We start from the raw sequence: 27,433 nt of genomic DNA, 5'->3' as shown, positions 1-27,433 counted from the left end.
TCGCCTGGCTAAGTTTTTTTGTATTTTTAGTAGAGACGGGGTTTCACTGTGTTAGCCAGGATGGTCTCGATCTCCTGACCTTGTGATCCGCCCGCCTCGGCCTCCCAAAGTGCTGGGATTACAGGCGTGAGCCACCGCACCCGGCCTGAAAAACAATTTTAAATGGTTAAAAAATATATCTAACGAGTTGTGGGGTCATAGAAGAATATTTTGAACACATTATAGTTGCAGAACAATGATGTGACCTCATAAGATTATACGAAAGCTTTTTTGAGAAGCGGTATTTTATTATTTTATTTTATTTTATTTTATTTATTTTATTTTATACGGAGTCTTTCTGTGGCCCAGCTGCACTGCAGTTGCGCAATCTCGGCTCACTGCAACCTCTGCGTCCAAAATGAAAGCCATTCTTCTACCAGCCTCCCAGGTAGCTGTGTTACAGGCAGTCGCCACACCAAGCTAATTTCTATATTTTAGTCAACATTGCCTTGTCCCAACTTAAAATGCATTTACAAAATAGTGATTTCTTTGGGGCATCGTCCCCATAACATTTTCATAAAGCATTAACGATTTCATTATTCCTCTACCCAAATTTCACCATATTCATTTCTTGAGACACTATCTCTGTCACCTATGCTGGAGTACAGTGGCATGATCATGGCTCCCTGCAACCTCAACCTCCCAGGCTCAAGCCATCCTCCCCACTGCAGACTCCACAGAAGCTGAACCAGCAGGCATGTGCCACCATGCCCAGCTAATTTATGTATTTTTTGTAGAGAAGGGGGTTTCACCATTCTGCCCAGGCTGGTCTTGAGTACCAGGGCTCACGTGACCCACCTGTCTCGGCCTCTGAAAGTGCTGGGATTACAGGCCTGAGCCACTGCATCTGGTCTAATCATAAATTTGATGTTTCTTCTTGCTTCAATTTTAGCAAAATTTACATTGCTTTGATTCTTTTTTCAAACTCATGTCTTCCCCTTCTGAGTGCCTCAAACTAGACCCTGTTCAGACATGTTATAACAGATTTGTACCAGTTTATTTTGGTGTAGAAACTGTGACATCATGAACAATTTTCACATAATGTTTTTTTCATGAACTTCTTGAAGACCCCTTGTACTAGCGAACTGTATTCAAGAGGATATTAAAAGGATTGTTGACATGCCAAGTGCCACTTATTTCTGAGATACAAGGATGTTGTCAACATAGTCAAGCAAATCAATGTGATATTCCACTTGAACACAATGAAAGATGAAAACCACATCATTTCAATACATGGAGAAAAAGCATTTCACAAAATTCAACATCCAGTCATCATAGAAATCCCAAACAAAATAGATAAAGAAGGAAATTTACCTCAACAATACAAAGACCATCCATGAAAGGACCACAGCGGAAATAACCAATCATGGAAAATGGAATGCTTTTCCTGTAGGATCTCACATGATGCAAGAATGCTCTCACCCTTTCTATTCAATCAATACTGGCTGTCCTAGCCAGAGCAATGAAATAGCAAAAGAAATCAAACTCGGCCGGGCGCGGTGGCTCACGCTTGTAATCCCAGCACTTTGGGAGGCCGAGGCGGGCGGATCACGAGGTCAGGAGATCGAGACCATGGTGAAACCCCGTCTCTACTAAAAATACAAAAAAAAATTAGCCGGGCGTGGTGGCGGGCGCCTGTAGTCCCAGCTACTCGGAGAAATCAAACTCAACCAAATCAGAAAGAAAGAAGTCAAATTTTGTTTGTTTGTAGATGACGTGACCTTCTGTGAAGAAAATCAGAGTCAACCAAAATGCAACTGGAACTAATAAACACATTCAGTTTATTTGCAGAATAGAGTAACAGCACCAAAAATTAGCTGAATTTCCATACATTAACAATAAATAATTTTAAAAGAAAATTAAAAACCAATTCCATTTGCTAAAGAACTTAAATTAAGAAGTATTTAGGATCGCTTCTCGGCCTTTTGGCTAAGATCAAGTGTAAGAAGTATTTAGGAATAAACATAAAAAGTGAGGTTTGTACCTTGAAATCGATAAACATTGATCAAAATGATTAAAAACATGTATAAATAGATATAAAGCCCATACTGATTGGAAAAATGAATATTGCTCCACGATTATATAACCGAATGTGATTTAGACTCAGTACAATACTCATAGAAATCCCTATAACTTTTTGTTAAAGAAACAAAAAACAGGCCGGGCACAGTGGCTCACACCTGTAATCTCAGCACTTTGGGAGGTGGAGTCGGGTGGATCATAAAGTCAGAAGATAGAGACCATTCTGGCTAACATGGTGAAACCCAGTCTCTACTAAAAACACAAAAAAATCACCCAGATGTGGTGGCACACAACTGTAGTGCCAGCTACTCGGGAGACTGAGGCAGGAGAATCGCTTGAACCTGGGAGGAGGTTGCAGTGAGCCGAGATCACGCTACTGCACTCCAACCTGGGCGACAGAGCAAGACTCCATCTCAAAAAAAAAAAAAAAGAAAGAAAGTAAAAGAAAATAAAGGCTGGGAAAAGTGGTTCCCATCTGTTGGCTAGGCTGTTCTCAAACTCGTGAGCTCCAGTGACCTACCTGCCTTTGCCTCTCAAAGTGCTGGAATTACAGAAATGAGCCATTGCCCCCAGCACAATCCTCTTAACATAAACAGTTTAATGTCAATTAATGCTTGAACTCAATGTTAAGTCAACTCAAACTCAGGTCAGGGCTGATTTGACTCTAATGTCAATTAATGCTTGATGGTTTGCTATACTCATTGCATTTGAAACAATTTTCTCCAAAAGGAATTGTCTGATGGTCTGCAAGGAGTGACCTCAGACTGAAGACCCTTCCACACTGATGACATTTGTAACATTTCTGTGCAGTATGGATTCTCTGATGCCTAATGAGGTGTGAATGTGAAGTAAAGGCTTTGCCACAATCACACTTGTGAGGTTTCTATCCTGTATGAATTCTCCTATGTTTTGCATAGGATGAAACTTGACTGAAGACCTTGCCTCAATCATGACATTTATAAGGTTTCACTCCAGCATGAGTTCACCAGTGAAATGCAAGGCATGAACGATGTCTGAAAACTTTGCCACATTTATTACACTTGTAAGATCTCTCTTCACTGTGGATTCTCCAATGATGTGCAATGATTGTAGCATTACTGAAACCTTTGTGACAGTCATTACATTAGTCAAGTTTCCCTATACCATGGATTGCTTGATGGTGAATAAGTGGTGACTGCCCACTAAAGGCTTTGCCACACTCATTGCACTTGTAAGGTTTCTCTCCAGTGTGAATTCTAGTATGGTGTGCCAGGTGTGAACCATTCCCGAAAGCCTTGTCACAAACCTTACATTTGTATGGCTTTTCTCCAGTATGAATTCTCCTATGTATTTGAAGCTGGATTTGCGAATGAAAACTTTGTCACATTGTTCACGTTTGTAAGATTTCTATGCAGTATGAAGTCTATGATGACTTGCAAGGTGTGATTGTTGATTAAAAACCATGCCACATTCATTACACTTGTAAGGTTTCTCTCCACTATGAATTACAAGGTGTGAATTTTGATCTTTTAATTACAAGGTGTGAATTTTGACCAAAGGTCTTGCCACACTCATTACACTTATAAGGTTTCTCTCCAGTGTGAATTCTAGTATGTTTTGCCAGATATGCATTATATGCAAAAACCTTGTCACAAACCTTACATCTGTATTGTTTCTCTTCAGTGTGAATTTTCTTACGTGTTTTAAGGTTTGATTTACGACTGAAAACTTTCTCACATTCCTCCCATTTGTAAGGTTTCTCTCCAGTATGAAGTCTATGGTAATGTGCAAGTGTTGCTTTTTGATTAATAACCTTGCCACATTCAATATGTTTGTAAGGTTTCTCTCCAGTATGAATTGCCTTATGACTTACAGGGTTGAATTGTGATGGAAGGTCTTGCCACACTCATTACACTATTAAGATTTCTCTCCACTATGAAGCCTATGATGGTATACAAGGGATGACATCTGACTGAAGGTCTTGCCACACTCATTACACTTGTAAGGTTTCTCTCCAGTATGAAGCCTACGATGGATTATAAGCGATGATGTTTGACGGAAGGTCTTGCCACACTCATTACACTTGTAAGGTTTCTCTCCAGTATGAACTCTCTGATGTTGTGCCAGGTGTGAATCCCTCCGGAAAGCCTTGTCACAAACCTTACATTTGTACGGTTTCTCTCCAGTATGAATCCTCCTATGTCTTTCCATGTGTGATTTGCGACTGAAAACTTTCTCACATTCTTCACATTTGTACGGTTTCTCTGCAGTATGAAGTTTATGATGACATGCAAGGTTTGCTTTTGTAGTAAAAACCTTGCCACATTCATTACATGTGTAAGGTTTCTCTCCAGTATGAACTCTCTGATGTTCTGTAAGCCATGAATCACTCCGGAAAGCCTTGTCACAAACCTTACATTTGTATGGTTTCTCTCCAGTATGAATCCTCCTATGTCTTTCCAGGTTTGATTTGCGACTGAAAACTTTGCAACATTCTTCACATTTGTAAGGTTTCTCTCCACTATGAATCCTTCTATGTCTTTCAACGTGTGATTTGCGACTGAAAACTTTGTCACACTCTTCACATTTGTAAGGTTTCTCTCCAGTATGAAGTCTACAATGGCGTGCAAGGGTTGATAGTCGATTAAAAACCTTGCCACATTCATTACATGTGTAAGGTTTCTCTCCAGTGTGAAGTATAGTATGTTTTGCCAGATACGAATTATATGCAAAAGCCTCATCACAAACCTTACATTTGTATGGTTTCTCTCCAGTATGAATCCTCTTATGTCTTTCAAGGTGTGATTTGCGACTGAAAACTTTGTCACATTCTTCACATTCATAAGGTTTCTCTCCAGTATGAAGTGCTTTGTGAATGAAGAGGGATGAATTGTGACCAAAGTTCTTGCCACACTCATTACACTTGTAAGGTTTCTCACCAGTGTGACATCTACGATGGCATGCAAGGTATCGCTTCTGATTAAAGACCTTGCCACATACATCACATTTACATTGTTTCTCTTCTAAGTGAATTATCTGATGGTTTTTAAAGAGTGAACTACAATTAAAGGATTTGAAACTCGGTATACATTCGAAAGATTTTTCTCTCATGTGTACTTCCCATTTTTGTGTGAGTAATGAAGAATGGAGGGAATTATTTCCATACTTATTAGAAATATGGGTTTTGGGCCTACAAGAAATTCTTTGGGATGTTGAAACTGAGGCATTGTTGATAGACTTCTTAACTTGATTACCAATTTTCCCCTCAGACTGAAATATGTGGAGTTCAGGCAGATGCGAATGAAAGCTTGATCCAAGCTGATCTTTAATAGGCTTGTTTCCAGCATGCCTTTGATCATATCGGTCTGTATTACCCGTCAACTCTTTGATTTCCATCGTGGGTGCTGCATGGCCATTTGTTTCATCTTCTTTCCACTGAAACTGGAAGTCATGAATGTCTTTCTCAATTTCATGGAAGCAAAAATCTCCAATGTGATGACTTGCTTGTCTGTGCAGTGTCCGTGTGTGGAACACTTCTGTATTGCCTTGCCCTGTTGATGACAATGTCTTCAACATGCATTTGGAAGAGATATCTACAAAATTTAAACACCAATAGGTTTCCAATTAAGTACAGATGGTATATAATACTGAAATGTGTAAATATCACAGAAAAAACCATACTTATTTTCAACTTCCCAAACATGAGCTGCAAAGTTTAGGAACACAAAAGGAGTAAGATTCTTTAATAAGTAAAGGGAGATTACATGTACTTCAAGTCATTTCTATGGAAGCCTATTCCCAATATCATGATGAAACACTGACAGGGCACAAACACGTGTGAGTCTAAAGAAAGGAGTGTTTTTCCACTGTGACCCTAAAGTGTGTCACAATGTGCAAAATACATATCACTGTCACATCAGAGAAAAATACATATTCTTCATATTTATAGCATATTTAGGGTATACAAATAAATGCTAAAGAACCACACAATATACTGTATTGGTAAATAATCCACAACAAGCTATTGTAAGAATAACCAAAATTAGTGGAAATTCTGTATTGTTAAACAACCATAGCACTGACAAGATAACAGAAGATTACAAAAATTAGCCAGGTGTGGTGGCTACACAGCACCTGTACTCCCAGCTCCTCCAGAGGCTGAGTCACAAGCATTGCATTAAACTAAAAGGCAAAGGTTGCAATTAGCTAAGATTACACCACTCCACTCCAGCCTCGGTGACAAAATGAGACTCCATCTCAAAAAAAAAAAAAAAAAGGCATGGCATGCTGGCTCGTGACTGTAATCCCAGTAATTCAGTAATTCCGGAGGCTGCGGAAGGTGGATCACCTCAGGTCAGGAGTTCAACCAGCCTGGCCAATGTGGCAAAACCCTGTCTCTACTAAAGATATAAAAAGTAGCCGGCATGGTCACAGGCACCTTTAATCCGAGATACTTGGGAGGCTGAGGTATGATAATCACTTGAATTCGGGAGGCAAAGATTGTGGTGAGTTGAGATCAGTGCCACTTTACTCCACCCTGGGCAACAGAGTGACATTCTGTCTCAAAAAAAAAAATGTTAATACCATATTTTTCTGAATAACTGTTACAAAATTACCTATATTCATGTGGAACAGTTATGTTGTGACTTTTTTTTAAATTTATTGTATTTTTGTTTTTTTGAGATAGTCTCGCTCTGTCACCCAGGCTGGAGTGCAATGGCATGGTCTTGGCTCACTGCAACCTCCGCCTCCTGGGTTCATGCTAGTCTCTTGCCTCAGGTCCTGAGCACCTGGGATTACAGGCATGTGCCACCATGCCTGGCTAATTTTTGTATTTTTAGTAGAAATCGGGTTTCACCACGTTGGCCAGGCTGGTCTCAAACTCCTGACCTCAGGTGATCCACACGTCTCAGCCTCCAAAAGTCCTCGGATTACAGGTGTGAGCCACTGCACCCTTTGGCACTTTCTGACATTAACGGGGGGAGCGTGTCTGTTATATTGCATACCACATACCAAAAACTCACATATAAAGTCATAAAAATCTATTAATCAAATATTGCAACCCATGATAAAACAAGCAAGAAAATAATGAGATTCATACACACTGAAGAATTCTAAACAATTCCCTCTTAAGAAAAAAGCCAAAACTTCTACTTACTGTCAGCATACAACATAAGAACTAAAATACATGTTAAGATCACTACCTTCTGATATATGAGGTCAACAAAATACACAGCATTATCAGGAATAAGAATTGACTAATGGCCGGGTACAGTGGCACATGCCTGTAATTCCAGCATTTTGGTAGGCTGAGGTGGCTGAATTATGAGGTCAGGAGTTGAAGACCAGCCTGGACAACATGGCGACACACCATCTCTACTAAAACTACAGAAAAATCATCCAGGCACGGTGGAAGACGCCTGTAATCCCTCCTACTTGGGAATCTGAGGCAGGAAACATTGGAACTCAGGAAGCAGAGGTTGCAGTGAGATGAGATCATGCCACTGCACTCCAGCCTCAGTCACAGGATGAGACTTTGTCTCAAAAAAATAAAACAAGATAAATAACTACTTCTCAAATAAGATTTGGTAGATGTGGTATTCTCTAAGAGGATGTTCTTGCAGATGAGGACTTTGAGAGAATATAGTCATGGGTGTTGACTCCTCATGAACAGCACTAGTGCATTTATAAAGGGACATTAAAGAGGTCGTTGCCTGTTCCTCTTTCCACCATATTAGGACACAGTAGGAAGATGGCTGGGCTAAACAATGAAGAAGGCTCTCACCAGGAACCAATGTGGCTGGCACCTTGCTCTTGGATTTCCCACTTTCCAAATCCATGAGAAATAACTTTCTGTGTCTTAAGCCTCCCAGTTTAAGCTACTTCCTTTTTTGTTAGTTTTTGAGATGGAGTCACCCTGTTATCACCCAGGCTTCAGTGTAGTGGCAGGATTCTCCTACCTCATGTGATTGTCCCTCCTCAGCCCAGAGTCTCACTCTGTTGCCAAGTCTGGAGTGCAGTAGTGTGATCTTGGCTCACTGCAACCTCCACCTCCCGGGTTCAAGCGATTCTCCTGCCTCAACCTCCCAAGTAGCTGGGATTACAGGTGCACACCACCATGCACAGCTAATTTTTGCATTTTTAGTAGAGACAGGGTTTCACCATGTTGGCCAGGCTTGTCTGGAACTCCTGACCTCAAGTGATCAACCTGTAGCAGCCTCCCAAAGTGCTGGGATTAGAGGGGTGAGCCACCGCGGCCAGCCAGTCTAAGCCATTTCTAACAGGACAGTGAAATGACAGAGACAGTAACAGGAGCATCTCATCATCAACATCACTGAAGGCTGACAAATCTTATTAAACAAAGGAAGTTAAGAGTCTGTACTGTAAAACTTGCAATACATGAAGCCATCTAATAGCACTAACATGTTTTAAAAACCTTGAGACAGGCATGGTACGGTGGCTCATGCCAGTAATCCCAGCATTTTGGGAGGCTGAGGCAGGAGGATCACCAGGTCAAGAGATTGAGACCATCCTGGCTAACAAGCTGAAACTCCGTCTCTACTAAAAAAATACAAAAAATTAGCCCAGTGTGTTGGCACTCACCTGTGGTCCCAGCTACTTGGAAGCCTGAGGCAGAAGAATTGTTTGAACCTGGGAAGTGGAGGTTGCAGTGAGCCGAGATAACACCACTATACTTTAGCCAGGGTGACAGACCAAAACTCTGTCTCAGATAAAAAAAAAAGAAATGAAAGAAGGCTAAAGAGTAACTCCAACCCACAAGCCTATATAAAGTTCTCCAGACCGGGTGTGATGGCTCACACCTGTAATCCCAGCACTTTGGCAGGCTGAGGTGGGCGGATCACCAGTTCAGATCGAGACCATCCTGGCAAACCAACACGGTGGAACCCCATCTCTACTAAAAATACAAAACTTAGCTGGGTATAGTGGTACACGCCTGTAGTCGCAGCTACTCAAGAGGCTGAGGAAGGAGAATTGCTTGAACCTGGAAGGAGGAGGTTACAGTGAGCTGAGATCACACCAGTGCACTCCAGCCTGGGCGAGAGAGTGAGACTCTGTCTCAAAAATAAATAAATAAAAATAAATAAATAAATACATAAATACATAAAGTTCTCCAGTAAAGGTAAATAAAAAAAACAGTCCAGGTGTGGTTGTTGATTCCTGTAATCCCAGCACTTTGTGAGGATGAGTCAGGCAGATCACCTGAGGTCAGGAGTTCGAGATCAGCCTGGCCAACAAGGAGAAACCCTGTCTCTACTAAAATACAAAATTAGATGGGTGTGGTGGTGCATGCCTGTAATCCCAGCTACTCGGGAGGCTGAGGCAGGAGAATCGGTTGTACCCAAGAGGCAGAGTTTGGAGTGAGCTGAGATCACAGCATTGTACTTCAGCCTGGGTGACAAGAACAAAACTCTGTCTCATAAATACATAAAGTAATTAATAAATAAAAGGACAGATACAGAAACTGGCATATGTATACCTTTTCTTCATAACTAAACTTTTTTCATATTTAAAATAAAAGGCATGAAAAACACTTACATATATGTTAACGGAAATGCAAAATACACAGAAATAATTCTGACATAAATAAAAAAATTCTAGTGGAGAAGTAGTTTTTGTAAGTTATGGATTTTTTTTTTCTGTCTCCCAGGCTGGAGTGCAATGGTGTGTTATCAGCTCACCGCAACCTCTGCCTCCCAGATTCAAGTGACTCTCCTGCCTCAGCCTCCTGAGTAGCTGGGATTACAGCCACCCACCATCGCACCTGGCTAATTTTTTAATTTTAGTAGAGATGAAGTTTTGACGTTAGCCAGGCTGGTTTTGAACTCCTGACCTCAGGTAATCTGCCCACCTCGGCCTCTGAAAGTGCTGGGATTACAGGTGTGAGCCATTGCATATGTTCAGTTTATGGAAATTTTAAGTTTCGTTATTAGGCTATAACTTTAAGATGTTTAACATACCTGCAACAATAACCTCTGCCCAAATATCTATACAACACACTTCACTTCTGCGTACTGAAAGGAATGGACACTAATGTTGCTGTTATATTCACACTGGAATCATGCTTAAACCACTTATACGTTTACAAAGAACTAAAAGACAAAACAGACAAAACTATTTAAAATAGTAACAATAGTTGGGCATGGTGGCTCACACCTGTAATCTCAGCACTTTGGGAATCCGAGGCAGGTGGATCACTTGAGATGAGGAGTTTGAGACCAGCCTGACCAACATGGTGAAACCCCCTCTCTACTAAAAACACAAAAATTACCTGGGCATGGTGGCGTGCACCTGCAGTTCCAGCTACTCAGGAATCTGGGGAACAAGAATCCTTTGAGCCTGGGAGGTGGAGGCTGCAGTTAGCTAAGATCGTATCACTGCACTGTAGCCTGGGTGACAGAGTGAGACTCTGTCATAAAAGAAAGAAAGAAAGTAAGAGTAGAGAGATAAGCAGGCACAAAGAAAGTGTGGGGAAAAGAGAGATCAGATTGTTACTGTGTCTATGTAGAAAAGGAAGACATAAGAAACTCCATTTTGATCTATATTAAGAAAAATTGTTTTGCTTTGAGATGCTGTTAACCTGTAACTTTAGCCCCAACCCTGTGCTCACAGAAACATGTGCTGTATTGAATCAAGGTTTAATGGATTTAGGGCTGTGCAGAATGTGCCTTGTTAACAATATGTTTGCAGGCAGTATGCTTGGTAAAAGTCATCGCCATTCTCCATTCTCGATTAACCAGGGACACAATGCACTGTGGAAAGCTACAGTGACCTCTGCCCAAAAAAGCCTGGGTATTGTCCAAGGTGTCCCCCCACTGAGACAGCCTGAGATATGGCCTCATAGGAATGGAAAGACCTTATATCCCCCAGCCCGACACTCATAAAAGGTCTGTGCTGAGGAGGAGTTGTGAAAGAGGGAGGCCTCTTTGCAGCTGAGATAAGGGGAAGGCTTCTGTCTCCTGCCCATCCCTGGGAACGGAATGTCTCAGTGTAAAGCCGACCATTCCCATTCATTCTATTCTGAGATAGGAGAAAACTGCCCGGTGGCTGGAGGTGAGATATGCTGGCAGCAATACTGCTCTGTTACTCTTTACTATGCTGAGATATTTGTGTAAAGTGAAACATAAATCTAGCCTACGTGCACATCCAGGCACAGTACCTTTCCTTGAACTTATTCATCATACAGATTCCTTTGCTCACGTTTCCCTGCTGACCTTCTCCCCAGCTGTTGCCCTGCTACACTCCCCTCGCTAAGACCGTAAAAATAATGATCTATAAATACTGAGGGAACTCATAGACTGGCGCTGATGCATGTCCTCGTGTGCTGAGTGTGCCGGTCCCCTGGGCCCACTGTTTTTTCTCTATACTTTGTCTCTGTGTCTTCTTTCTTTTCTGAGTCTCTTATCCCACCTGATGAGAAATACCCACAGGTGTGGAGGGGCAGGCCCCCTTCAAAAAGATGTCCATTCAGATATGTCAGGACTTAAACTTTCCTTTTCCCACGGAATTCTCCCGCTTGCAGAGTTTCCCCACACACTATTTGAAGGTGGAGCTGCCACTCTGCCCATCTGAGCTCTTACCTGCATTTACACCTGTAATATATTCCCACCCATCTGGATTTTTTTGCTGTTTTCACTTCACTCTCCACAGTCCAGGGCTTTTTCCTTTGCTCCAACATGGAGACAGCAGGTCAGAGACTCCTGCTTATAAAAAAAGAGGACCATAAAGTGCTGGAGCTTTTCCAGAGTCCCAGCCCTAGGTTTCAGTAGGAAAGAAGACATTACCGAAGGATCTAGGAAAACAGTTCACAAATTGCTCCACCTACTGCCTCCTTCTGAATGCGTGGGGAGCATTGTAACATGTAATATGTGGACATCGAGCTCTCTTCCAAGAACACTGAGTCGAAAGCACAGGAGAAGCAAACAGGAAACTGGATATCTTTAAAATCTGCCATAAGGTTTTGTTTTTGTTTTTTGAGACAGAGTCGTGCTCTGTCACCCAGGCTGGAGTGCAGCGCTGTGTTCTCCACTCACTGCAACCTTGGCCTCCTGGGTTCAAGTGATTCTCTTTACTCAGCCTCTCTAGGAGCTGGGATTACACGTATGTGCCATCACGCCTGGCTAATTTTTGTATTTTTAGTAGAGACGGGGTTTCTCCATGTTGGCCATGCTGGTCTCAAACTCCTCACCCATAGTGATACACACACCTTGGCCTCCCAAGGTGCTGGGATGACAGGCATGAGCCACCACGACCAGGCTGCCATAAGGTTTTATGCCTACTTTAGTTCTGGAACCCCCACCGGGCTATCATGAAGAATGCAGAACCTCTAAATAAAGGGGACAGTGAAAGTCCAGATGCTACATCATGAAGCTTTTCATTTCAAAATCAATACAGCTTCCATTTTAGTCAAGGAACAATGGGGCTCCTAAGAGGCAACAAGAGAAAATACAAAGATACGCGAGGGCACATCCCCACTTCTGGAGGGAAGTTATCCTCACCCAGGGAGACCAGGTTCCTATAATTCTCCAGCATCACGTCCCTGTATAAAGTCCTCTGAGCAGGGTCCAGGCATTTCCACTCCTCCTGAGAGAATTCTATGGCCACATCCCTGAATGTCAATAGACCCTGAAATGAAAACACGTTTTAAGGAAATGGTTATGGGAGGAGTTCTTATCTTTACAGAAAATGAGAGGAGGAGAGAGGGGAAAGCATGGATTTAATTGCAGTGAATGTTCTGACAAATCCGAGTAAGGGAATTCTCACCACATGATGTCTCCCCAGATGTGTTTTATTACACTTTTTGAGTATTATCAAGACATACTTTCAGTATAAATTTCTTATGTTTGTGAAAAATAAAAGAAATAAACAAATAAAAAATCAACGTAGGGTTCCTGTTATAAAAATGTTTGAAACTTTTATAGACACACCAAGGGACATTCATTATCTAGATGAGAGAGAGCACGACTGATGTCTTAAAAGATGACAACGTCCACAGTAAAAGACAGGCTGGGCACAGTGACACATGTCTGTAATCCTAGCTATGCAGGAGGCAGAGTCAGGAGAATCACTTGATCCTGAGAGGCACAGGTTGCAGTGATCCCAGATCGCATCACTGCACTCCAGCCTGGGCAACAGAAACTCCATCTCAAAAAAAAAAAAAAAATTAGCCAGGTGTGATGGCAAGCACCTGTGGTCCCAGCTACTTGGAAGGGTAAGGAGGTAGTATGGCTTGACCCTGAGGGTGGAGGTTGCAGTGAGCTGCGATCCCGCCAGGGCACTCAAGCCTGGGCAACAAAGCGAGACCCCGTCTCAAAATAAAATAAAATACATGAAAACAAAATTACTCAAAGTATAAAAATCCATTTTGTATATATATGTTCACAAAATAATAAAACCTACACAGAATCACAAAAAACTAGATGTTAATACAAAGGGTTATCATTTGTCCCAGATCTTCAAAATATAAAAGATTTTCAAAATATATACATATGTGTATATATGTATTTGTATGTATATATGTGTGCATGTGTGTGGGGATGTGTAGGTACATATACAAATAAATAAAATAAAATAACTATTGGGTACTGGGCTTGATACCGGAGTGATGAAATAATTGGTACAACAAACCCCAATGACGCGAGTTTACCTCTGTAACAAGCCTTCACATGTAGCCCCAAAAGTAAAGTAAAAAAAATATAAAAATTTTTTAAAATTTACAACGGAATTTTTTTTTTTTAGATGGAGTCTTCCTCTGTTGCCCAGGCTGGAGTGCAGTGGCACGATCTCGGCTCACTGCAAGCTCCGTCTGCCAGGTTCAAGTCATTCTCCTGCCTCAGCCTCCCAAGTAGCTGGGACTAAAGGCGCCCGCCACCACACTCGGCTAATTTTTTGTATTTTTTAGTAGAGACACGGTTTCATCATGTTAACCAGGATGGTCTCCATCTCCTGACCTTTTGATCCACCTGCCTCAGCCTCCCAAAGTGTTGGGATTACAGGCATGATCCACCACACCTGACCCAGAATTTTTTTTAAAGTCTCATAAAGATGCAGAAATATGGCCGGGTGCGGCGGCTCACCCTTGTAATCCCAGCACTTTGGGAGGCCGAGGCGGACGGATCACGAGGTCAGGAGATCGAGACCACGGTGAAACCCCGTCTCCACTAAAAATACAAAAAATTAGCCGGGCGTGGTGGTGGGTGCCTGTAGTCCCAGCTACTCGGAGAGGCTGAGGCAGGAGAATGGCGTGAACCCGGGAGGCGGAGCTTGCAGTGAGCCGAGATCGCGCCACTGCACTCCAGCCTGGGTGAAAAAGCGAGACTCCGTCTCAAAAAAAAAAAAAAAAAGAGATGCAGAAATACACATGTACGATCCTTGCTCTGACACCTAACACAGAACTGACAGTAGTGGCTACCCAGTGAGGTTGGAAGGAAGGTGGAGGATGTGACAGGGAAATTAGATGCCTTATGGCAAAGGGTCTAAGCTGCAGCTTTGCTTGGAGTTTTACCACAAAACAAATATATCCATCATGTGATGGTGAAATATAACCATTTGTATTTAATAATAACTGGAGGGGTTGGGCATGGTGGCTTGCGCCTGTAATCCCAACACTCTGGGGTGCTGAGGTGGGCAGACCACCTGAGGTTAGGAGTTCGAGGCCAGCCTGGCCAGCATGGTAAAATGCTGTTTCTACTAAGAATACAAAAAAATTAGCCAGGTGTGGTGGCGCGCACCTATAATCCCAGCTACTAGGTGGGCTGAGGCAGGAGAATTGCTTCAACCTGGGAGGCAGAGGTTGTAGTAAGCTGAGATCATGCCACTGCACTGCAGCCTGGGCAACAAAGCAAGACTCCATTTCAAAATAATAATAATAATAATAATAATAATAATAGGTGGAATGAGAATACAGCTTTCTCCTCTAGGATAAAACAGAAGTACTGCTCCCATATTTGAGACAAATTGTAACCATTTTTACCAAAAACACTTGTTTCACAAGCCTCTCCACAGTAACACCACTGTCTTCACGAGCTTAATGTGCTAAGAACGGTTGAATGAATCTCCTGCTATTATTTACATTGATTTCATATTCTTAAAATAATGAAGGAATAGGCCAGGCATGGTAGCTGACGCTTGTAATCTCAGCACTTCAGGAGGCCAAGGTGGGCGGATCACCTGAGGTCAGGAGTTTGAGACCAGTCTGACCAACATGGAGAAACCCCGTCTCTACTAAAAATACACAATTAGCTGAACATGGTGGCACATGCCTGTAATCCCAGCTACTCGGGAGGCTGAGGCAAGAGAATAGCTTGAATCCAGGAGGCAGAGGTTGAGGTGAGTTGAGATCGTGGCATTGCCCTCCAGCCTGGGTAACAAGAGTGAAACTCCGTCTCAAAAAAAATAAAAAATAAAATATAAAAAAATAAATAAATAGGCCGGGTGTGGTGGCTCACGCTTGTAATCCCAGCACTTTGGGAGGCCAAGGCGGGCAGATCACGAGGTCAGGAGATCGAGACCACGGTGAAACCCCGTCTCTACTAAAAATACAAAAAATTAGCCGGGCGTGGTGGCGGGCGCCTGTAGTCCCAGCTACTCGGAGAGGCTGAGGCAGGAGAATGGCATGAACCCGGGAGGCGGAGCTTGCAGTGAGCCGAGATTGCGCCACTGCACTCCAGCCTGGGCGACAGAGCGAGACTCCGTCTCAAAAAAACTAAAACTAAAAATAAATAAATAAATAAATAAATAATAATAATAATAATAATAATAATAAAGAATCATTCATGAATTATTCATGTCTACGTATGAACTTTACATTCTAATTAGTAAGATTTTTGGAGTCAGAAATACAGTAACTCACTCAGTTACCTAAAAATATAGCATAAAATCAGGCAGAAAACATTTCCCCTTATTGGTCTCCTTTTCTAGAATTTACCACATACTTTGTGGACATTAATACATGACTTCCATTGGCAGCTGCTCTAATCCTGGTCCACAGAGAGCTGACAGTGCATCCACATGTGGCCCCTGAACAATCCCTGCTGCCCAACAGCACTGACACCACGGGACCCTCACCCCATCTCCATCCATGTCTGGGTGTGAGCCCTTCCCAGGACCATGCCCAGTGCAGCCTCTTCCCAACTTCATGTCACTGGGTCACAAGAGACGGAATCTAAGTGAGATGAGAGGGACTGAAGGAAGGCATCGGTGAGGGTGAGCAAACATGTCAGGCAGGACGCTTCAGACTCAGAGAAGATTCCCAACTCCAAGGCCCAGGGTATCTGAAAGGAAGGAGACAGAACAATCCACCGAGAATATCATCTCACCTGAGGAAGAGCCATCCCTGACTCCTTTGCTTTCCTCTTCCTCTTCCAGGTTTCTTCCTCACGTACCAACAGTCTTTAGAAGTCAATCCTGAATGTTAAAAATATGTTGTTTATTGCTCAGAATCAACACATATCCTCCTTGTAACACAAGGACACAAACAAAGAAGATCTCACCCTGAGGAAATACAGTCCCATCTGCTGCCCACTGCACCATGAACAAAAAATTCCTACAGGAAAACTCCCACTCTCCTCCTGGAGAAGCCCACATGCACGCTGCAGCAGTGGGGACCTGGGCTAGGATGAGCTCCCCTTCAGGAAATCTCTACCAAAAATACTAAAACTTAGCCAGGTATGGTGGTGCACGTCTGTGTCTGTGGTCCCAGCTACTTAGGAAGCTGATGTGGAAGCATCACTTGAGCTCAGAAGTTTGAGACCGGCCTGGCCAACATGGTGAAACCCTGTCTCTAATAAAAATACAAAAATTGGGCCGGGCATGGTGGCTCATGCCTGTAATACTAGCACTCTGAAAGGCCGAGGTGGGTGGATTACTTGAGGTCAGGAGTTCAAGAGCAGCCTGGCCAACATGGTGAAACCCTGTCTCTACCAAAAATACAAAAAGTAGCCAAGCTTGGTGGGCATCTGTAATCCCAGCTACTCAGGAGGCTGAGGTAGGAGAACTGCTTGAACGTGGAAGGTGGAGGTTGCAGTGACCTGAGATCACGCCACTGCACTTCTGCCTGGGTGACAGAGTAAGACTCAAAAATAAAATAAAAGACAAAAATTAGCAGGGTGTGGTGGCACACACCTGTAATCTCAGCTACTTGGGAGGCTGAGGCACAAGAATCACTTGAACCCAGGAGATACAGGTTGCAGTGAGCCAAGATCACAAGACTGCACTCACAGCCCAGAGGACAGAATGAGAGTCTGTTTGGAAAAAAAAAAAAAAAAAAGTGCATTTCTGATGGGATTGACACAGAGATAAGAAAACTTGAGGCCGGGCGTGGTGGCTCCCGCCTGTAATCCCAGCACTTTGGGAGGCGGAGGCGGGCGGATCACGAGGTCAGGAGATGGAGACCACGATGAAACCCCGTCTCTACTAAAAACACAAAAAATTAGCCGGGTGTGGTGGCGGGCGCCTGTAGTCCCAGCTACTCGGGAGGCTGAGGCAGGAGAATGGCGTGAACCCAGGAGGCAGAGCTTGCAGTGAGCCGAGGTCACGCCACTGCACTCCAGCCTGGGCGACAGAGCGAGACTCCGTCTCAAAAAGAAAAAAAAAAGGAAACTTGAGTAATGTGATAGACACTGTTGGGCAGAGGGAACTTCAGATGGGGGTGGGAGGACATGGGAGACATCTCTGAACCTAGACCTGAAGGAGAAAAGGACAGTGCCATCTTCATTTAGAAACACAGAATAAGAGCAGGGACAGTGACCTGACAGGAAGGATTTTGATGTTTGAAAAAAGAGAAAAGCAAATGTGACTGGGGCAGAGGGAGTCAGATGAGGGCAAGCTCCCAGGAGGAGGCTGGACAGTGGAAGGGGCCCTGAACACAGGGCTGTGGAGCCAAAGTGAAGAGTTGGGCTTTTGTCCTGGGGAACACGGGAAGCAGGTGGAGGGTTCCCTGCCAGGGACTGACATGACCTGCTTTAGACGTAGCTGTGATATTCTAATACAGATAAAGGCCCCAAAGAGCCTTTCTGTTTCTGAGTCTACCACTGTGTTTCTTCCATTCTTGTGCTTTTTTTTTTTTTCTTCATTTTTGGAGTACTGCATCCCATTGAAAATTCTAATTAAAACTGGGCACTCCCCTCTCCCAGAAAAATAGCCACACACAGACACTGCCTCTATTTTGCCAATCATTTCAGGGGTCAGGATCACTCAGGTTGAGCTTTTCCGGTCTAGCCCCTCATTGCAAAGATGCAGGGAGGCTCACTGGGGCTCAGAGTGGGAAACATTTTCACGAAGTTACCCTGAGAAGGTCTGAGATGAGTGAGAAGGTGTGCCTGAATTCTTACATGGGGGCCTGGAAGGGCTAATGGGATGGGTTGGTCTTATCATCCCATCCTTAAAATTAGAGAAGCATTTTTCACATACCTGGGTTAAAGAAAATTCTTTTGAAAGGTTCTGATGAAATTGACTCCCAACACTGAATTCTTCCTTACAAGAAAATCACAGTAACATTTATAAAATGCAGAACTGTAAACACACAGCTCTTGACCTTGAAAACAGGGAAACAGGGTCAGCTGTAGAACTAAGACATGAGCAAATTTTTTCAATCAAGAATACATGGGTGGACAGCTGCCGTGGTTCACACCTGTAATTCCAGCACTTTGGGAGGTGGAGGTGGGTGGATTACCTGAGGTCAGGAGTTTGAGACCAACCTGGCCAACATGGTGAAACCCTATCTCTACTAAAAATACAAAAATTAGCCCGGCTCCATCCTTGCAACTTATTTAACCTCTAGTTGCTCCTTCTCCCCCATCTTTAGATCGTCCTCAATCTCCATAGATTTCCGCCTCTTCTCCCGCCTCTGCGCCTCCTCTGCTCTCCCTGGTAAATTCTCTCTTCTCTGTTATAACCCCCTGGACCCAATCTGACACCCCAGATCCCCAGGTGTCCTCCCTGCTGTGGTTCTCCCTCTGTTCTCCTTGCCACCAGCACCACTCTGCTCTGTTTGCCCTGGCTCCACATCTCTCCTCCTCTTCCTCACTCTGATGAGCCTCCACATTTCTGCCCCTCTGCGTATCTTGCTGTCTGTCCTTCATCTCTCTGTACATCTAGCTTTTCTCTACATTTCTCCAGTTGCTTTTCTCCTCCTGCTTTCTTATCTTTTGCTTTATCACTTTTGCTGTCTCTTGGCAAATCCCTCACCATCCTCTACTTTGCCATGTGTTATGGGTCCTTCTCATTCTTCTTTTCTCTGTCTCAGGTTTTCTACTGCTCTCTCAGTCCCTCTCTCTGTCTCCTGATCCCTTTGGTCCACACAATCACACGAGGGTTTGGAGTAAGACGCCTGCATCTCGGAGGAGCGCATTTTCCAAGTGCTGGAGCTGGGCAGGCAAGAACACCCCGTGTCACAGGACAGGCCCCAGGCACTTCTCCAATGCAGGCTTAGGGGAAGCGGTGACTGCGGAGGGGAGACCTGGGGAGCACCAGGGCCCAGCAAGAGGAGGAGGGAGGTGGGGGGCGACGACGCCTTCGGACAAGGGTGGGATCCGCAGTATCCCAGGACCAGACAGAGAACGCGGCCTCCCCGGGACTGGGGTCGCGGCGCTGTGCTCCAGGAACCCAGGAGGACGAGGCTGGGAGGCGCGCAGGGTGGGGATACACATCTCCGGTGAGGACTATAAAAAGCGCAGTGCGGAAGGAGTCAAAAAACCCTTTTGAGCAGGAAAACTACGCAATAGGAAGCGTATACCTTGCCCTATGGCAGAAAGACCGGGGACGGGACTAGCCTCAGGGCGACTTTAAACCTAAAAAGAAGGTACTTCCGGACTCCCAGTAGAACATCTCCATTCGCTCTGAGTGAAAGAAGAAAGGCGAGAACTTGCAGGTCTATGGGGACCTCACATCCCATGTACAGAAGTGCCGGGGACCTGGGGAGCGCAGACTTAATACAACACAGAGCAAAACTCACCTCTCGGGTGTGACCGTCATTCCAGGGGATCCGCTTCCTGGTCTGCGCGAATCTGCGCGCGCAGGACAGAAACCAGGCCTGGGAGGAGCCAACGAGGAGGTGAGCGAGGCCTGGGTGAGGTGTGGGCGGGGCGCGAAGCGGAGAGACCTTGCCCTTTAGAACTAGCAGAGGGCGGGGCCGGAGCGGGACCTGTGAGTCTCAGCCTCCTCTCAACCCCTGTTCTCTGAGTTTTGGCGGCGAGAGCAGCCAGGAAGGCAGACGGCTAATTCAAAAGCCCTGGAATAGTCTGGAAGGAGGATGCAAACTAGAATGTAAAATGCAAAGCCCTTTCTGGGCGGAAAGTACGATTTCATGCTGATGGCCCACAGGACAGAATAGAAATTCTCTCCCCTTCTATTCTCCATTCACTCGGGAGGAAGAGTCCACCCAGTGCTCAGCTTCGGAGACTTCCCTAGGGCCACAGCCTGGGATGCAAGACGGAGTGCTCAGGCCAGGGAGGAGTGAGGTCACCACCTGCTGCTTAAACACAGCAGGGATGCAGGCGTGGGAGCCTGAGGTCCCAGCTACTCAGGAAGCAGCGGCGGGAGGATCGCTCAGCCTGGGGGTCCAGGACAGCCTGCGCGACAATGTAACATTCCCTCCCGCAGTCTCTTCCTCTTTTTTTTTTTTAATTTTTAAAATAAAATTTTGATTAGGGCGGGCACGGTGACTCACGCCTGTAATCCCAGCACTTTGAGAGGCTGAGGCGGGCGGATCACGAGGTCAGGAGATCGCGACCATCCTGGCTAACACGATGAAACCCCGTCCCCACTAAAAATACAAAAATTAGCCTGGCGTCGTGGCGGGCGCTTGTAGTCCCAGCTACTCAGGAGGCTGAGGTAGGAGAATGCGGTGAAACACGGGAGGTGGAGCTTGCAGGGAGCCGAGACCGAGCCACTGCACTCCAGCCTGGGCGACAGAGCCAGACTCCTTCTCTAAAAATAAATAAATAAATAAATAAATAAATTAATTTGCTTGTGTGAGATAGGGATACATTACTCTTCTCCATATGGATATCCAGTTAGTTGTCCCAGCACATTGGTAAAAGAGATCTGTTACTTTCTCCTTTTTATTTACATTTTTTCTCTTTTATTTTCTTTTCTTTTTTTCTTTTTCTTTTTTTTTTTTTTTTTGAGACAGTATTTCTCTGTCGCCCGGGCTGGAGTACAGTGGTGACATCTCGTCTCACTGCAGCCTCTGCCTCCTGGGTTGAAGCGATTCTTCTGCCTCAGCCTCCGGAGTAGCTGGCATTACAGGCACACGCCACCATACCTGGCTAATTTTTGTATTTTGGGTAGAGACGGGGTTTCATCATATTGGACAGGCTGGTCTCGAACTCCTGACTTCAAGTGATCCGCCTGCCTCGGCCTCCCAAAGTGCTGGGATTACATGCATGAGCCACTGCGCCTGGCCTGTTTTTCTTACATAGGCGCCTAGGTAAAAACTAAGATATGTCTACCTGCCAGTGTGCTGACAGTCTAACAAAACTTACTATTTTGTTGATTTAAAGGTATCCTTGGCTGGTCCCGGTGGCTCACGCCTGTAATCCCAGCAATTTGAAAGGCTGAACCAGCGGGATCACCTAAGGTCAGGAGTTCCAGACCAGCCTGGACAACATGGTGAAAGCCTGTCTCTACTGCAAATGTAACAATTAGCCAGGTGTGGTGGCACATGCCTGTAATCCTAGCTACTCAGGATGCTGAGGAAGTAGAATCACTTGAACTTGGGAGGCGGGGGTTGCAGTGAGCCGAGATTTTGCCATTGCACTCCAGCCTGGATGACAAGAGTGAAACTGCATCAAAAAAAAAAAAAAAAGCTATTCTTGGTATTTTAGTGTGCAAGTACTTGAAAGCATGACTGTAATTATTTTAGAAGCATAGATTGTCATGGGATATTGAGTCATCTGGACATTGTGTTTCTGTAGGAGTTTGTTCTTGCAGGTACTATTAAGCTCTTTCCTTAACTATAAACATCTTAAGATCGTGACTCATGCGTGAGCAGTAAGGAGTACATCTTGCTAGTTTTAGTGGATTAAAACTCTGCCATTCTAGCTCTCCTAGGATCCTGTTGAACAGTTTTTCCACTCATGCACCACAGAGTTCTAAGCACAATTACAGAGACACTACTCTCTTGTAATGCACCGACATCATGCCACTGCACTTTAGCCTGGGTGACAGAGTGAGATTTCATCTCAAAAAAAAAAAAGAAAACTCATCCAAAGCAGAAAGAAAGAAATAAAATTGTATTTGTTTGTAGATGACATGATCTTCTGTGGAAAAAATCCAAAGAGTCAACCAAAATACTACTGGAACTAATAAACACATTCAGTGGATTTGCAGAATACAATATCAGCACCAAAAATTAGTTGAATTTCCATACATTAACAATAAACAATTTTAAAAGAAAATTAAGAAAACAGTTCCATTTGCTAGAGAAATTTAAGTAAGAAATACTAAGGAATAAATGTAAAGAGGTGAGATGTTTGGACCTTGAAATCCACAAACACTGATCAAAATGATTAAAAACATATATAAATAGATGTAGAACCCATATTGATGGATTGGAAAAATTAATATTACTAAATGATTATATAACCCAATGTGATTTAGATTCAACACAATACCCATAAAAATCCCTATCAGATTGTGTTAAGAAACAAAAAACTGGCTGGGAAAAGTGGCACACGTCTGTTGGCCAGGCTGATCTCAAACTCCTGACCTCAAGTGATCTAACTGCCTTGGCCTCCCAAAGTGCTGGGATTATAGGCATGAGCCACCGTGCCTGGCCCAATTCTCTTAACAAACACTTTAACATCAATTAATGCTTGAACTCAATGTTAAATCAACTCAAACTCAAGTCAATGCTGAATTGACTCTAATGAAAATTAATGTTTGATGGTTTGCTATACTCATTGCATTTGCATCAATTATCTCAAAAATGAATTTCCTGATGTTCTGCAAGGAGTGACCTCGGACTGAAACCTTGTCACACTTATTTGTAAGATTTCTGTCCAGTATGGATTCTCTGATGCCTAATGACTTGTGAACGTGAAGTAAAAGCTTGGCCATAATTATCACACTTGTGAGGTTTCTCTCCTGTATGAATTCTCCTATGTTTTGCATAGGATGAAGCTTGACTGAAGACCTTGCCTCAATCATGACATTTGTAAGATTTCTCTCCAGTATGAGTTCGCTGATGAACTACAAGTTATGAACGATGTCTGAAAAATTTGCCACATTTATTACACTTGTAAGATCTCTCTTCATTACAGATTCTCCAATGATTTGCAATAGTTCTAGCGTCACCGAAGGCATTGTGACAATCATTGCATTAGTAAACTTTCCCCACACCATGGACTGCCTGATGGTGAGTAGGTGGTGACTGCCCACTAAAGGTTTTGCCACACTCATTACACTTGTAAGGTTTCTCTTCAGGGTGAATTCTAGTATGTCCTGCAAGGTGTGAATCACACCCAAAATCCTTGTCACAAACCTTACATTTGTATGGTTTCTCTCCAGTATGAATTCGCCTATGTCTTTCAAGCTGTGATTTATGACTGAAGACTTTGTCACATTCTTCACATTTGTAAGGTTTCTCTCCAGTATGAGTTCACTGATGAACTGCAAGGTATGAACGATGACTGTAAAATTGGCCACATTTATCACACTTGTAAGATCTCTCTTCATTATGGGTTCTCCAATGATTTGCAAGTGTTGTAGTTTTACTGGAGACTTTGTGGCAGTCATTACGTCTGTGAGGTTTCACTACACCATGGATTGCTTGATGGTGAATAGGCGATGCCCTCACCCTAAAGGCTTTGCCACACTCATTACACTTGTAAGGCTTCTCTCCAGTATAAATTCCAGTATGTTCTGCAAGGAGTGAATTGAGCCCAAAAACCTTGTCACAAACCTTACATTTGTATTGCTTCTCTCCAGTGTGAATTCTCCTATGTGTTGCAAGGTGTGATCTGCAACTGAAAACTTTGTCATATTCTTTACATTTGTAAAGTTTCTCTCCAGTATGAATTGCCTTGTGAACAAAATTACAAAAAATTAGCTGGGTATGGTGGTTTGTGTCTGTAGTCTCAGCTGTTCTGGACCCTGAGGCAGGGGAATCGCTTGAACCTGAGGCAGAGATTGCAGTGAGCCAAGATCGCACTGCTGAAAAGACACGAACAAGTTGAAAGCCACTATGACTCGGCTCATTGCAAACTGCCTCCTGGGCTCAGGCGATTCTCCTGCCTCAACCTTTTGAGTAGCTGGGACTGCAGGTGCACATTACCATGCCTGGCCAAGTTTTGTATTTTTAGTAGAGACAGGGTTTTGCGATGCTGGCCAGACCGCTCTCGAACTGCTTACCACAAAAAATGAATGTATAATACATAGAAATGAACAAGTTGAAAGCCACTGTGTATTAAACAAATGACAGTAGAGCTAAAATATGGGAATCTCATTCAATCTCACAAGTTCCCTCAACAGGAATGATGAAAGCCATAACTGTTACAGGGTTGATCCCACAACAAACTGAACAAAACTTTTCTTGTTAAAAATGAACAATGCGAGGTGCGGTGGCTCAAGCCTGTAATCCCAGCACTTTAGAGGCCAAGGCGGGCGGGTATGGAGGTCAGGAGTTCGAGACGAACCTGGCCAAAATGGCAAAACCCTGTCTCCACTGAAGACATTATTTGTCTTCAAATAATTTGCCAGGCATGGTGGCGCGTGCCTGGAATCCCAGCTACGTACATCAAAAGCACGTATGGGGCAAAATCACAAAAGAGAATATAAAACCAGGAAAAGCCAAGATACACAAGGACAGATTCCTCATGTCTGGAGGGACATTTTCCTCACCCACAGACTCCAGGTTCCTGTAGTTCTCCCACATCATGGCCCTGTATAAAGCATTCTGTGCAGGGTCCAGGCTTTTCCACTCCGACAAAGAGAACTCTATAGCCACGTCTCTGAAACTCAAGCGTCTCTAAAATGAGAAACACGTTTAAATAAAACATTATGGAGGAGTTATCACCTTCACACAAAATGAGAAGTGAGAAATTAAATATCAATTTGACCAAAGAATATGTTGTGACAAACCTGTATTAAGGTATTTTTGAACATTTTTTCTCTATTGTTGCATTTTATTGTACTTTTCCATGAGAGATTTCAAGATCCCCTAAGTAAAAAATTTACAAATAAAAACTAAATATAGTGTTTTCTCTATAAATATGTTCGATATTATGTTCAGCCTAACACATGATATTCATTATCTGGATGAGCTAAAATACAAGTGCAGTCTCAGAGATGACAAAGTCCAGTGGCCTAAAGAAAAGAAAGTCAGGGCCACCCTTAGTGGCTCGAGCGTGTAATCCCAGCACGTTGGGAAGTGGAGGGAGGCAGATCACAAGGTCAGGAGTTTGAGATCAGCCTGACCAACATGGTGAAAACCCCTCTTCTCCCAGGAGGCAGAGGATGCAGTGAGCCGAGATAACACCAGTGCACTATAGCTGGAGCAACAGAGAGATATTCCATCTCAATAAAATAAAAATAAAAATTGGCCAGGTGCGGTGGCTCACACTTTTAATCTCAGCACTTTGGGAGGCAGATCATGAGGTCAGGAGATTGAGACCATCCTGGCTAACACGGTGAAATCCCGTCTCTACTAAAAGTACAAAAAATTAGCAGGGCGTGGTGGCAGGCACCTGTAGTCCCAGCTACTTGGGAGGCTGAGGCAGGAGAATGGCATGAACCTGGGAGGCAGAGCTTGCAGTGAGCTGAGATCGGGCCACTGCATTCCAGCCTGGGCGACAGAGCGAGACTCCTTCTCAAAAATAAAAAATAAAATAAAATTTTTAAAAAGGTGGGGCACAGTGGCTCATGCCTGCAATCCCGGCACTTTGGGAGGCCGAGGTGGGCAGATCACCTGAGGTTAGGAGTTTGAGACGAGCCTGGTCAAAATGACGAAACAACGTCTCTATTAAAAATACAAAAATGAGCTGGGTGTGGTGGCGGGCACCTGTAATCCCAGCTACTGGGGAGCCTGAGGCAGGAGAATCGCTTGAACCCAGGAGGCAGAGGTTGCAGCAAGCTGAGATCATGCTACTGGACTCCAGACTGGGTGAGAACGGTACCCCATTTCAAATATATATATATATATATAATCATAAGGCTGGATGCAGTAACTCATGTGCTGGGTGCAGTGATTCATGCCTGTAATCCTAGCAATCTGGGAGGCCAAGGTGGGCAGATCACCTGAGGTCAGAACTGTGAAACCCTTCCTCCAGGAACCCTCCACATACATGTACTGAAGTCAACACACTCAGAGGCAGCCAGCGTGGCATTCTTGGTAATGGTGAAAAACTGGGAAGGACTCACATGTCTTCATTCAGAAAATGCTCCAAGGAGGATGAAAAACAGCAAACTATCTTGTTTCCTACCTTGAAAATGTGGAACATTTTAAGACTTGCAGGATGAAATATCAGAACAAAACATTTATCATGTCAAGCTCTTTGGCTCACACATGTAATCCCAGTACTTTGGGAGGCCGAGGAGGGAGGATCACTTGAGGCCAGGAGTTTGAGACCAGCCTGGCCAATATGGAGAAACTCCATCTCTACTAAAAATATAACCATTAGCCAAGCATGGTGGCACGTACCTGTAATGCAGCTACTCAGTTGGCTGAGGGTAGAGAATCATTTGAACCCATGAAGCGGAGGTTGCAATGTGCTAGTAAGCTCCAGTCTTTTGACAGGGTGAGATATCTGTTTCACAAAACATACAAAAAAAAAAAGAAAGAAAGAAAAAAAGAATTGACTAACAGTGACAGAGGGCTAAATTATGATGTCACGACTACAGTTAAATAACAGCCAGGCAATATGGCAATTCTATATACACGAATTGCCCTTAGTTATCTAGTTTACTGTGCATAAGATATAAAACATAGAATGTGTACTGGGAAAATTGATAAACTGGGATCAGAGAAAACATAGTATAAAACAAACTGTAGGCCGGGCGTGGTGGCTCACACCTGTAATCCCAGCACTTTGGGAGGCCGAGACGGGCGGATCACGAGGTCAGGAGATTGAGACCATCCTGGCTAACACGGTGAAACCCCATCTCTACTAAAAACACAAAAAAATTAGCCGGGCGTGGTGGTGGGCGCCTGTAGTCCCAGCTACTCTGGAGGCTGAGGCAGGAGAATGGTGTGAACCTGGGAGGCGGAACTTGCAGTGAACTGAGATCGCGCCACTGCACTCCAGCCTGGGTGACAGAGCGAGACTCCATCTCAGAAAAATAAATAAAATAAATAAATAAATAAATAAATAAATAAATAAAACAAATTTTACAATGAAAACATTTAAAAAAATGCAGGCTTCCTGGTCTGAATGTT

At 43.8% G+C, this 27,433-nt stretch overlaps 2 protein-coding genes and 1 pseudogene across 9 annotated transcripts in view; all 3 read right to left on the bottom strand.

The window, feature by feature from the left end:
• The window catches only part of LOC116478080 (zinc finger protein 468-like), a 42,523-nt gene extending 32,153 nt beyond the window's left edge, over positions 1-10,370 (bottom strand). The window contains 1 exon segment of the mRNA XM_058425042.1: positions 10,331-10,370. The gene's annotated coding sequence lies outside the window, so the exon portion shown is untranslated.
• On the bottom strand, positions 167-26,150 carry LOC116478073 (zinc finger protein 468). Of its 8 annotated transcripts, none has more exons than XM_058425015.1 (7): positions 24,901-26,150; positions 20,726-20,985; positions 20,012-20,297; positions 18,469-18,592; positions 16,377-16,464; positions 12,558-12,684; positions 167-5,633 (listed from the first exon to the last, which is right to left on the bottom strand). In XM_058425015.1, exons 5-7 carry the CDS (start codon positions 16,389-16,391, stop codon positions 3,958-3,960), a joined length of 1,818 nt encoding a protein of 605 aa, XP_058280998.1. In that variant the 5' UTR covers positions 16,392-16,464; positions 18,469-18,592; positions 20,012-20,297; positions 20,726-20,985; positions 24,901-26,150; the 3' UTR covers positions 167-3,957. The 8 variants fall into 8 exon arrangements, with proteins under 8 accessions (XP_058280998.1, XP_032024830.1, XP_032024829.1 ...); XM_032168939.2 differs by having other exon boundaries at positions 18,469-18,531; XM_032168938.2 differs by lacking the exon at positions 20,726-20,985.
• On the bottom strand, positions 22,067-24,934 carry LOC116478086 (zinc finger protein 860-like; annotated as a pseudogene).
• Positions 26,151-27,433: the final 1,283 nt, after the last annotated feature.

The sequence above is a fragment of the Hylobates moloch genome, unplaced genomic scaffold (genome assembly GCF_009828535.3).
Source record: "Hylobates moloch isolate HMO894 unplaced genomic scaffold, HMol_V3 SCAFFOLD_12, whole genome shotgun sequence".
Taxonomy (NCBI): domain Eukaryota; kingdom Metazoa; phylum Chordata; class Mammalia; order Primates; family Hylobatidae; genus Hylobates; species Hylobates moloch.
The sequence above is the reverse complement of the archived record's forward strand: the minus strand, read 5'-3'. Positions and strand labels throughout refer to the sequence as shown.

What these genes read in the sequence shown, in the direction of transcription:
- LOC116478073 (XM_058425015.1), bottom strand. An exon ending in TAGGAACCTGGTCTCCCTGG is followed by an intron (nt 5,634 to 12,557) that starts GTGAGGATAACT and finishes TAAATTTTGTAG; the next exon opens with ATATCTCTTCCAAATGCATG.